The sequence below is a fragment of the Acyrthosiphon pisum genome, chromosome X, assembly GCF_005508785.2.
Source record: "Acyrthosiphon pisum isolate AL4f chromosome X, pea_aphid_22Mar2018_4r6ur, whole genome shotgun sequence".
Classification (NCBI taxonomy): domain Eukaryota; kingdom Metazoa; phylum Arthropoda; class Insecta; order Hemiptera; family Aphididae; genus Acyrthosiphon; species Acyrthosiphon pisum.
The window spans coordinates 57318596-57331969 of record NC_042493.1 but is presented as its reverse complement, the minus strand read 5'-3'; the positions used below and the strand labels follow the sequence as shown (position 1 = coordinate 57331969).

Below are 13374 nucleotides of genomic sequence, written 5' to 3'. Positions count from 1 at the left end.
CATGATTTAGTGACCCATAATGATTGGTCCGATAAATTTTATGATCCATTAACTCAATATATTTTTTATGCAACCCGGCATTAAACTTCTGTATAATATAGTAGACAGCCAGGGGAATGAACCGTCCTCTATAGAATAACATATAAGTAGGTAGGTATCTACGATTTACGTGTCCGTGGTTATTAGGTACCTATTGGGGTATAAGTAAGTACGCAGCTCCCTAAACGTAGGAATAACATGCACTGTTGTGAACTGTGTTAGTGATCTGATATTTATGATATATATATGAAATATCGACTTGGTGACCTAACTTATAGGAGTAATGTACTAATGTCAGTGACGTAATATCAAAATTTGGGCCCGGGAGAGAAATTTTTAACGGACCCCCTCATCCATGTACCTATCTACAGAGATATGAGGGCGCATTCACCTTGCTAAAATTGTTGTAAAAAAACATTAATATAAACATAAAAATGTTTTTTTAAATACACATCTTACAATTTTATAATTATTTAATTTATAAATTTAATACCTACTTTAATTTATAAATTTAATACTTATAATATTATGTACATACAAAAAAATCAGTAAATACTATCTTATAATTGTAACCAATACCAATTAAATAAATATGATAATAAACTTCCCAGACAGCATTTTGTAACGATAATATTATAATAGTATTATAATAACGTTATACTAATATTATTCGTGATTATAATGTTATAAAAATATTATTAAACGAAAAATTGCTGTCTGGGTTAAAACATTTTTCTGGACTTCTTATTTGCTAAAGTAGAAGTTTCAAATTATATCTGACAAATCCATTTCTTTGGCAATTTGATTTTCTATTGAAATTATAGCTAAACTTCACAAATTAATTTTCTACATAGTACTTCGAAGGTAGTTTTTAATTATTTTATGTTTTGAAAAACTTCTTTCTGCATCACTGGTATTGTAAAAAAAAGAAAACCAACTGAACATAAATCTGGAAAATTTGTCGCTATTAATTAATAAAATTGTATATACATTTATACATTTTACCATGTCGTGTACCTAATATTGTATATATTCGTGTATATTTGTACTTAACAATAGGTATATCACAATCATCAGTGTTGTTAATATATTTTGATAGATATTGGTTATTTTTTTCATAGTTTTCGTGTGCTATTAAGATCAGATGTAGTTATAGTAAGATTCAGTAACGGATCCAGAAGTCACCTAAGGGGGGAGAGGAATTTTCAAAAATTAAATTGTCATTTTGTTTAGCCAAATATTATAATAAGAAATATCGTTACTAAGATAGCCTAAGCGGGGCGAATGCCCCTTCATACCCCTCGTATCCGCCACTTGTAGATCTTTTGAAGTGGACTCAACTGTTTTTGCAACAATTTTCAATGAAAATTATTTTAAAGTTATAGAATAAAATCATAAAATATATAGGTAGTGGTTACCTAATTACTTACTTAAATAACATGAAGGACATTAGACATTTAGGGATAATAAAATAGTATAAAAAAAATATTGTAAAAAGGTATTTAAAAAAAGCGGGTAAGTGGATATCGCTTTGCTGCACAGTAGGTTAGAAGTGAGTCACTGTATAATGGATCGTATTAAATTTGAATTCAATGATATAATATCATTGTATACGAAAAACGATTCTGAGCGGGGACTGTTTGTCAGTCTGGATATTTTATATTTTTATTATTTATTATAGCCTGTAAATTGAATTAATATTATAAATTACAACAAAATCTTTATTTTTATTCGTTTGTATAGTGATAAACAAAGCGTTAGAAATTAAAATCCTGTCTTTAGCGGTTTTTCGTAATTTGTCGGTGGTTTTTCTCGTGGCATTATAATATAACTATTGAGAAAATCTAAATAATAGGTTCTGTCTGTGAAACTTTTCTACATTCATTTAAAAATTTAAAATGTATATTAGCAGGTATTTATATCTTTAATATTAAAAATTAAAATAATTTAGTGCACTATTTAGAACATTTTTAGTTTTTTTAGAACATTAAAATCATCAATAATAATATATGATAATCAACCCAGAAAAAGCCAGGGGAGGGCAACTGCCCCTACTAGCCCCCCTGCGAACGCTCTTTGCCCAGATCATATGTCAACAATTTAGGAGGTCGTCCTTTTATATTATGATTTATGTTTTTCTAATATATAAACATAGGTATTATTAACATACTTTATATTTTGACAACTTAGCGTCTTAGTTTTTCATGCAATATTTTAATGTAACCTTGATAACAATATTCGCTTGTGGTTCTTCTATATTCAGTATATTATGACTTTGAACTTTTTTTTTTCCTTATTGAGTTAAGTCCGGAAATTATGGGCATTAGTTGTTTTTGTTTGTAAGGGGAGAAACAGTTGTGGTTGGAACATGTTTTGTAAGTATGGCAAGGATTTATTGCTAAAAATCCCGGGTGATCACCCATCCGGGAGCTAGAAAAACCAGCCGTTACGTACACTCAGAGTGTTTCCGCAGTTGAGCGTACGAACCGTGCCACACCCCGCCACCCTTTGAACTTCATTTTAAATAGTTTTCCATGTACCTATAAGGAGATATGAGTGACATCGATGAGTGTATTATATTTTTTTTTTGTATGATCTATGGTTGTGAGCCATACTTAACAATTTGGTTCAACGGTATATGACGAGGGAGCGGAAGGAACGTTTTATGTTTTTTCATTAGTCATTCTGGCATTCTGAATATTGTACCTACCTATTTTATAAAAGCGCATTTGTGTATTTTTAACAAGACCCTAAAACATTCAGGTATAGTTTTACTTTTATTTAAATAATACGCACTAATGTAGGCCTGCATGAACAATCATTAAACATTTATTATATCAAAAGTGTGCTAGTTGTCCCTTAAACATGATTAATTAGTGGCCCATAATTATTGGTCCATTATATTTTATTGATTCATTAACTTAATAATTTTTTTATGCAACCAGGCATTAAACTTCTGTATTTAGTTGAGAAATTAATATTTTACATTACATCGTGCTTCGAAATCTGTAGGTAATATTTTTTATTTTATGTATTACGCCGTTTCGTTTAAATTCTTTACTTCGCTTTTATGTTATATAAAATGTACTATTCTATAATGTGAATAATCGTCTTTAAATAATAAAAACTATTTTGACCAACCAATAGATTCCCTTTCCATTGGTCCACATAATGATGTTTACCGATTATGCATGAATCACAAAAAAAGTGATTTTTGTTATTTGTTAATCTTATATTAAGTTTTTCTAATGTATAAAAATAGGTATATTATTAACATACATTATGTTTTTATGGCTTAGCCTTTCATGCCATAATCTTAATGTGTCCTTGATAACAATATTCACTTGTGGTTCTCCTATAGGTATTCAATGTTATGACTTTGAACTTTTTGTTTTTTTATTGAGTTAAGCCCGGCAACTAGGGTCATTATAGTAGAGATGTAAGCTTGAAAATTTTGAAAATTTATTTTTTTTGTACTTTTCCTAAATCAATTATTTTTTAATTTTAAATAAAGTTTTAAAAAACGTTATAAAATTACTGTTTCATTTTTATTTACATAATGAACAAACATTGTAACAAGTATAACGTCAGAATCAAACAAAAAACTTATAATAAAAAAAAATATAATTTGGGTAAAATTGAGAAAGTGAATCAGACAATAAATTATCTCCGTTAAAAATTGAAAAATCAATTATTGTAACAAAACGATTATATACTCATAATTTATACTTTAGTAAAAATACAACATTTTTAATAAAAGATAAAAATGCACATTTATTACCGAGTTAAATATTATATATTGATATAGGTATATATTATTATTATATATATTAAATGATTTGTATTTTGAATTTACTATATTATATTCATTAGAATAATAACAACATTATATTAAAATAGGTAAATAGTAATAAAAGTACATATTTTAAAATAAAATTATGAAGGTTAAATATACTACAACTATATATAATATTAAAAGATTTATTTGATAAGAAATTAATATAATAAATTATAACATTTTCAAATCTTCATCACTAGTCATTAGCTGTTTTTGTTTGTAGGGGGGGAGGAACGGTTGTGGTCGGAACACATTTTGTATTTGTGGCTTGCAAAAATCCCCTGGTGGTCACCCATCCGGGGGCTAGCAGTACCAGTCGATAGGTACACTGAGTGTTTCCGCAGCTGAGTGTACGAACCGCGCCACACTTTGAACTATAATTTAAATAGTTTTCCATGTCTTTCACCTGTACAGAAACAGTTCCGTTTCTTGAAAACGCGCATTTATTTTTATCTGATGGCGTTAATCTTTTATCTAACGCTGTACAACACGCACATAAATTATACTTAAATTCCGGCACAAATAGTAAGTCTAAATGTCTAATAAATAATAATTATTCCATTTATTGTTTGCAAATGATAGTATTTTCATATTAAACTTTCTTTCTACAGTTCTACTAACAAAATTGAATCGTCATATTCATATTCATACTTGAATTGTTTTGTCAAACAATAGGTACGTAATAATTATAAAACCAATTTATTTTACCGCACATATGATCGGATGCTCCTAAGTCAAGTAACCAACTTTACTCAATATCGTTTGTATTAACACTGTTTCAGTTACAAATGCATTGCCAATTGCCATTATCACTTTTGCTAATATTGTTCCCCCGTGTGTCTTCTTACTTTTTGATTTTTCAAGTATTTCCCGCATTGATTTTTCCAATGCCCTGGTAAATTACAAAAATAATAATTATCTGGTTTTCCGTTAGCTTTATTTTTATTTTCAAATTTCCAATTTTTCTTTGGATTATTTGCCGTACGTTTACGTTTATAGAATATAAGCTTTTAATTTTCAATCACTGTCATAGGTAGGTACTTTTCTGTTGAAGGTACTATAAGTTTTTTAATTAATAATCTACTAGTTAAATTATTAATTGTTTTATCACCTGCTGGGATAGAGTCCCAAGCACTCTAAAAATTATTATACATATCAGATAAAATCATTAATATTTACGTCAAAACCATATAACTGGTTCCCCTTCTACCTTCAGTTTCATTGCCAAATTATCTGTTTTGGAAATATGAGTCGACATAATATCATGTGTCGATTCAATTGAATAACAAAAACACTTTTATTGAAAAAAAATGTAAACTTGCTTCTAACTTTTGTTCGTAAATACTGAGAAATTGTTCCTAAATTTCAAACGCACTCTCACAGTTTTGTGATGGACCATTGTCCACTAAAGCAACAAATAATTTTTGACTACAGTAGGTACTATGCTAATTATAGTCGGCCTTATATTATATACAAGTGACCTATTGCCCTTGTTTTTGTAATATTTATGAAGTGATTCACACTTTGGGAATAACAGCAATGTTGTTCATATTTCACAATATGATGCTACTTTTTATACAATATTAAATTATTTTCAACAAATATGTTTTGTTTCTTTTTATTATTGTACCTACCATAATATAGAAATTAAAACTTTATTTTAGTAGAATTATTCCAAATGGAACCCATAAGACCATCAAGGGGAAAAACCCGTGCAAAAGCCCCTGGAATGGCACCACCTACTGGCATAACCCAGCAAAGAGCCCCTAGACTACTAGGGCCAAGACTTGGGATGCATGGTGATTATGTACCAAAGCCTAGAATATCTGTTGATGATTTGGCCCATATACAAGACCCTATGGCAGAAGTAAGAATCTATTAAAACTTCATATTATTTACATACATATTTATATGCAATTTTTTTTAAGGTGCAACAAATTACAGAAGGCCTCAAAAATTTGTGTGCAGGTAATATATTACAGACTATATATATAGTCAGTTTAACCCTTTCACTGCTATGGACCTACTAGCTATAGACATACTATTACGTTCCTTTATCCATAAAATAAAATGGGTAAAAAAATAACTAATTTAACAGTAAAAAAAAGTTTCTGTGTTCATTTTTGTATTAATAATACACATTTTAAATCATCATTATTTCTACTGATATCCAAAATGACACCACTTCTAAAATTATAGTACGTGGTGCAACGTTGGATCTGTTTGGTACCCTGGTTGTATAAATTTAAAACTTAAAAATCAAGCCAATAAATATATTTATTTTTTAACATAATATGGTTTAATACAACTTAATTTATTATTTAAGAACATAAAAAACAATAAAAATTGAAATTAGTTGACCAGAGAAGGAGAATTTAGGGAAAAAACTGAGCGGTGAAAAGGTTAAATTAATAATACCTAAATGATATAACCAACTCATGTCTTATAAATTCAAGTTCAGATAGACAGTATTGTTAATTATGATAAACCTTAGCTAAGTTGTTATTATTATACATAACATACCTAGTTAGTGCTAGTATTTAACAAATAGTTTTCATTTAACTAATTTTATAGATAAATTCATAAAAAAAAAAATTTTTCTTTTAGTTAAGTACTTACTTTTTTTTTTATATTTGTGAAAACTTCCTTAGAAGCTGCACTAGTACCGTTAGGACGTGGAGCAATGCGAGGGCGAAGACAGATTGAGGAACATTTTAAAACACCTGTAAGACCTCAATCTTCATTAGGCGTTATTGGAAAACAAGGTAAGGTTTAATATTCTAATAAAATTTGTATTTTATTTTTTGTAATATCTAGAAAATATATTTTACATTTATATGAGAATCGTCTAGAATTTAAGGTTACAACACTGCAAAAATTAATTATAATTTATAGAAAAAATGTATTGTGTATCAGAGTTGTACTTTACTGAAAAAATGTTTACTCGAAGGGCTTTGAAAAAATTAATTTTGAATTATTTCAATTATATTAAATGATCAGGATTCAAATTTTAATGCTCTAATAAAATATTTTTAAATAAATTAATTCACTTTGAATATTTTTATTTTTAAAGAACAAAAATTTGATGTTGATATAAATAAATATTAAAAATGGAAAAAAAGTGTACCTATAGGGGTTTTTACATGTAATTTTGTCAAAATTATATAACTGAAAAAAATAAATGAAAATATTTACTGTGAAATAGACATTTAAATTTATCACACTGTACAATAATTAGTGTTTCTCTAATATTTAGAAATAAAAATTACCTATGTTTGACTTCCAATAAGTTTTTATTGACCAAAAATTAAATCTTTCTTATTTCTAATATTTGACTTAATCTTTTTTTTTATTATTATTTAGGTTTATTTATTTTTCATTATTTCTATGGTTTAACTTTTTTTTTTATCATTTTTTGTGACCATCAAAAATAAACCTGAAATAATTCACTAAATCTGTTTAAAATACCATACAAGGCAATAAAACTAATAAAAACACTCTAACAAAAAGTGGTCTATGTACTATGTAATTGATACACATTTATAGTAGGGAAGGATCGTGTCAAGCATTCCATAAACAAAATGCAAATGCATTGAAATCCGACTCTAAGGGTAAATGTGTACTGTACATATACAATATACATTAATTTATTATTTGTCATTTGATTAAATGGAATAATTCACTAACATTACTTTCATTATTATTATAATATTATATAAGTACTATGGTAAAATTGATGATTGTGCCAAGTCGATTTCGATGAAATATTTTAAAGTAAAATTGAAAACATTAATAGTGTTTACATTGTAATTATGTATTATATACTTCAGGAACTTCTGGACAGCCAGTAAAATTATTGGCAAATTATTTTCCTATTACATCATATACAAATTGGTCTTTGTATCAATATCGAGTTGATTTCAGTCCTGAAGAGGATAGAATTAGTACTAAAAGAGGATTATTGGGTCAGCATCGAGAACTATTAGGAGGATATTTGTTTGATGGTACCATGTTATTTTCTGGCACTCGATATGATCCATCTGTAAGTTGTTGCTTAAAGTTAACCCTTTCACTGCTACAGATATATTATTAAGTTTCTGTATTGTATATGTTAATCATTTGCCGTAAACCAGAAAATTATAAAAACAACCTAAACACATTATTTTTAATCTAAATAATTGTACCATAGAGATCTCAAAATAAAATTAAAAAAAATCTTTTATTGTATGTTGCATACACCGGTCACCGGTTGCAGAGCATAAATATTGAATCAGTAAAAAGCTTAGTGATTGATCAAATTTGTTTATTTTATTTGTTGTTTTTGTAATAATTCTATTACAACAATAACCAAGGATAATCAAGAATTATTATGCCAAAATCTGCATAAAAAATGTATATAAATGATGACTATTGACCAGTAAATAAAGTTTAAGGAATCGCTATAGCTCATTCATAAATCGGTTCATTAAACGGTTGATGATTATCAATTGATTAGAATGTTAGAAATCAATTGAAATATTTTGGTCTAGACTTTTGAACTTACATCTACACGTCGCCAGGATAACCAAATTGTAATGATTCTGGTAAAATTCACCAATGTAATAGAAACTGGTGATTACGCCAACATTCAAGTTTTTAACTTGCTGTTACGCAACTGTCTACGACATCTAAAATTAACGATGATTGGCAGAAACTTTTACGATCCAGATGCCAAAGTAAATTTATATTTCCATAAGTATTTTATTTGTTATTTTTTTGACCCCTTATAATATTGCTTTTAGATTGATATGGCTCAACATAAGCTTCAACTTTGGCCGGGTTATGAAACAACTATTGGCAGGTATGAAGATAATATTTTACTCTGTGCAGAAATTTCAACAAAAGTCATGCGCCAAGAAACAGTATTGGACTTTTTAAACCAGTGCGCCACTGATAGAAATAGAAACAAAGACTGGATGGTGTGTTTGTTATGATTTTGGAGGATTTCAGTTTAAAATGCCTTAGATGAATAATTAAATGGTTAATATAATTTATTATTTAGATAAACTTTAAAATTGGTGTCATTGGTACCACAGTTATGACAAAATACAATAACGAAACATACAGAATCGATGACATTGACGAAAATGCTGACCCTAATTCTGAATTCAGTAAAAAAGATGGGTCTAAAATGACTTACTTACAATATTACAAAGAAGTACATAACGATAATGATTTATTTTAATTATTATAGACTTAAATTAACTGAATATTGATTACTGTATTAGAAATGGAACATAAAAATTTGTGGTGGCAGACAACCGATGTTGATTTCAAAAAATAAAAAATCTGTGAGACGATTCGGAGCTGAAGATACGTTGGTATATCTTGTTCCAGAATTATGCATAATGACTGGTTTAACTGATGCCATGAGGTAGATAAATTGGTATTTTAATTCAAAACTTTTTCAATTGATGTGCATTATCTTGTTTTAAATTATAGAAATAATTTCACACTTATGAAAGATATGGCCATACATACTCGTGTGAATCCCAAAGAACGCGTGGAAAGATTAACAAATTTTGCAAATAGACTTCTTTCCACACCAGATGTATTTAATTATTTATATAGCTAGTTTTTTATTTTTTTTAATTTTGAGTTCATTTTTATTTAAGTCTGTGACCGAATTGAAAATTTGGAATCTAACGTTAAGTAACAAGTTGGTGGAACTAACTGGTCGTACATTACAACCAGAACCAATTCAAAGTCGTTCGAAAGGCTATAATGGCGGCGAAGAAGCCGATTGGACAAAGCATTTACGCTCTTTACCAATGTTTACCTCTGCCACTGTAAAGAATTGGTACATTCTAGCTCCTAGAGATTGTTGCCGTGAAGTTGAAGTATTCGCTCAAAGTCTACTAAAAGCAGCACAAGGAATGACATTCTTATTACCCAGGCCCGTTATGTAAATATTTTTTTAATTTAATTATTTTTTGAAAGCTCACAAATAAAATCTTTAGATCCCCTTTGGTTGATGGGAAATCAAATACATTTTTGATCAATCTGGAAAAAGTAATTAATGAATCGAATCCGTCATTGATTTTATGTGTTATTCCGTCAGCACGTGGTGATATTTATAGTATGATTAAAAGAAAACTATGTATTGATAGAGCAGGTATATTTCTAATATATTATATGATAATATTGATTTTACAAAATTAAATGAATTTATAATGAATATTTATTTTCAGTACCGTCCCAAGTAGTACTGTTAAAAAATGTGCAAAAGAACAATTTGTCTGTTTGTACAAAAATTGCTATACAAATAAATTGTAAACTCGGAGGTGCCCCTTGGCTAGTTACCATTCCTAAAAAAGTAACTTAAATAAAATGGAATATACAAATTAAATTGTAATTACTTTTATTCAATTTCTTTTTTAGGGGATGATGATAGTTGGTTTTGATGTTTGTCATGATAGCCAGCGGAAAAACATATCATTTGGAGCATTGGTATCAACTATGAATGATTCTCACACAAGTTACTTCAGTTGTGTGGAACCGCATGAAAGTGGAGAGGAACTATCTGTTCATTTTGCCACAGGCATAAGCAGTAAGTATTTGTTAATTCGTCAATTGTGGATTTTATTAGTTAACTTTTATGCATTTTACCAGATTTTTATATTGATATTCCTGATTTTTGAGAATACATTATACTATTAAGCTAATAACTTACTATAATATTATATTAAGTTAAAATTATATTCCATTTCTCAGTTACAATTGTAATAATTTACCAGTAGTTTGCTTGATCAACAAATCCTCTTAAAGCTACCTACTAAAGTACCACAGCCAAGTTTAGTAACATTTCTCTAGCAATGCAGAAACAATGTACCACTCATATTATTTTTGGATCTCAATTGTAGTAGATTAAATATTACAAATAATACCAAATTACTGGTTTAACATTAACTCAATTTCACCTGTGAGCCGTGAACTTAAAATACTACCCTCCCTCAAAAATAGTATTACTCGGCTGAGTAGAATTCACCAATCAACTATACTACTAAATTGTATGGGAAAAATAATAAATATCATAATTTCCTCTAGTCGAAAGAATGAGGAATAAGTATTAAATAATCAAATAATTATTTAACCACAAAATACTAAAATCTTATATAATTTGGGTTTTTTTTTTTTTTTAATTTGGAAGCCATTTAACTAGGTTATTCTCTCTATTATTGTTTTATAATTGTAGAAATGAAATTATTATTATTATTATTATTCATCATTATGTGTTCCTAGGTATTTTATATGACATAGGCCTTAGGTATACGAGCAAAATAGTTATCAAAAATGTATTTTACTAATTTTTCAGAGGCATTGAACAAGTATAGGTGTAAAAATGGTAAATTACCTACTTCCATAGTTGTATATAGAGATGGTGTTGGAGAAGGCCAAATATCGCATGTCCAGAAGACAGAAGTTAGACTTATGCAGGTAGGTTTGTTTAAATTATTTTAAATTGTATATTGTGGTTAATTTTTTATTTTTTTTTATAGACTGCTTGTGAGAAATTTTATGGGGCGAGTTCTGTCCCATTTGCATTTGTTATAGTCACGAAACGAATTAGTGCAAGATTTTTTGCTCCCAGTAATAGAGGGCCTGAAAATCCTCGACCCGGTACAATTATTGATGGCATTGTTACAGACCCAACTAAGTAAGCCCTACATAAATTATTTAACCTAAATCTGTACATTTTATCAAAATCAAAGTAACTTAATTCCATTGTATTGGTATTTTATAGTTTTTTTTTATATTACTTTTGTTTGTCATACAGTAAAGCAGTAGTAGTAAAAAATAATCAAATAAAATATACCTAGTACTTAAGCATTATGAATTACAGGTACGATTTCTTTTTGGTATCACAAAATGTAAGACAGGGTACTGTAACTCCTACATATTATCAAGTTATTGAAGATACACTTGGGCTTCCTCCCGATATAATGCAAAGACTTACATACAAGTTGACCCATATGTATTACAATTGGTCGGTTAGTATACCATTCGGTATGTTATTTTTTTTAGTGCTTATACCCATGCATTTTGTTTAAATCATTCCTAGGGTACTGTTCGAGTTCCTGCTCCATGTCAGCTGGCTCACAAGTTGGCATTTCTCACTGGGCAGAGTCTCAGACGTCCGTCAAACATTGGATTGGATGAGTTGTTATACTTCCTTTAATATAATTTTTTATATCTTATAATATGTTATTCAATTCTGTGCATAATGATAATTTTTTCATGAAGAAATCTTAGAATTTTATTTTATTAATCTTTTTGAAAATTGTATTTGTTTTTTTTTGTTATCATTTGATAATCGATATACTTACTATTGATTAATTGTATTTAAATTTCAACTGTTATTATTTTAACTGTTTTTGTATTATTGATTAATAATAATAACTATTTAGTGTTATATTTCAATTTTATTGTTTGTATTTTGTGCTTAAAATATTATTAGTTTAACTCTTACACATAGCCGTGTCAAACAATTCACCGCCCCGGGGCAATTCGAGCCCTTTCCCTACAGTTTGGGCCTAAGAAAAAAGAAAAAAGACATAACGATTTAATATTATACATCAATACTTAGTACCTATAATACACACATAGAAATACTCTTGTTGATTTAACTTTTTACAAATTGTTATACTTCCTTTAATATAGGTACTTTTTCTTATATCATGTCATTCAACTTGCTGTGTAAAAATATTTTTTATGTAGAAACCAAAAATATTTAAATTGTTTTAACCGTTGTACTTCTATTATATATTACTGTTACTTTTTATTTTTTGTTTTTTTTTAAATTTTATTGATTTATTTTCAATTAAATTTCTTCTTGGCTTTATAATATTTACTGTTTTTTTGTTATTATATTAAATTAATTAATTTACTACCAACATATGTTTAGTATCTTATTTGATTGTTTCTTGTTATGGCATATAGATTATGATAACTCGACTATTTATGACTATATTTTATATTCTGTATTTCTGTACAGTCTATGACACTGGCATATATAATATACCAGATCCGATCTCTGGACTTTTGGTGCTCAACCAAGTATATAATTAAGTGGCCTAAAATTGAAGATCACACATTTCAAAAGTTTGGAAAATATTGTATGATTCATCATATTTTAGATTCTGAGCGACAAATGTATTTATTTTGTTTGTTTTTTGTGTCTGTACCTACTACAGGGGGGTCATTTGGGGGGGAGGGGGTGTAGGGTGTTCATTTGCACCAATTTTTTTTTAAAACGCCTTCTTTGGCCTGCTCACAATAAATATAAGCGTTAATATATTATATTTTTTTAGTATTAAAAAAAAATGTATTGTACTGATGTTAAATTTCCAAGAATGTTTGATGTTGTTTTGTGGTCCCACAGTATTATAATTGATAAAATTATAACATGAACATTGTGAAAAAGGGTACCCAAAAATAGATTTCTGGTTTTATTAACC

General features: G+C 28.2%; 1 protein-coding gene across 4 annotated transcripts in view; it reads left to right on the top strand.

Annotated features, from left to right (window-relative positions):
- The window catches only part of LOC100167976 (piwi-like protein Siwi), a 22917-nt gene extending 10580 nt beyond the window's left edge, over positions 1-12337 (top strand). For 3 of the 4 annotated variants that reach the window (XM_016804870.2, XM_029487525.1, XM_029487530.1), the window contains 14 exons: positions 7708-7919; positions 8407-8592; positions 8659-8835; positions 8919-9074; positions 9145-9290; positions 9359-9467; positions 9532-9821; positions 9877-10031; positions 10108-10232; positions 10298-10466; positions 11232-11353; positions 11416-11573; positions 11760-11907; positions 11979-12337. In XM_016804870.2, coding sequence (XP_016660359.1) covers positions 7708-7919; positions 8407-8592; positions 8659-8835; positions 8919-9074; positions 9145-9290; positions 9359-9467; positions 9532-9821; positions 9877-10031; positions 10108-10232; positions 10298-10466; positions 11232-11353; positions 11416-11573; positions 11760-11907; positions 11979-12095 — 2270 coding nt within the window. In that variant the 3' untranslated portion in view covers positions 12096-12337. Of the gene's footprint in view, positions 1-5384; positions 5745-5805; positions 5846-6528; positions 6643-7707; positions 7920-8406; positions 8593-8658; positions 8836-8918; positions 9075-9144; positions 9291-9358; positions 9468-9531; positions 9822-9876; positions 10032-10107; positions 10233-10297; positions 10467-11231; positions 11354-11415; positions 11574-11759; positions 11908-11978 lie in introns of those variants that run through there. The other variant, XM_008185465.3, reaches the window with a different exon arrangement.
- The last annotated feature ends 1037 nt before the right edge of the window (positions 12338-13374 follow it).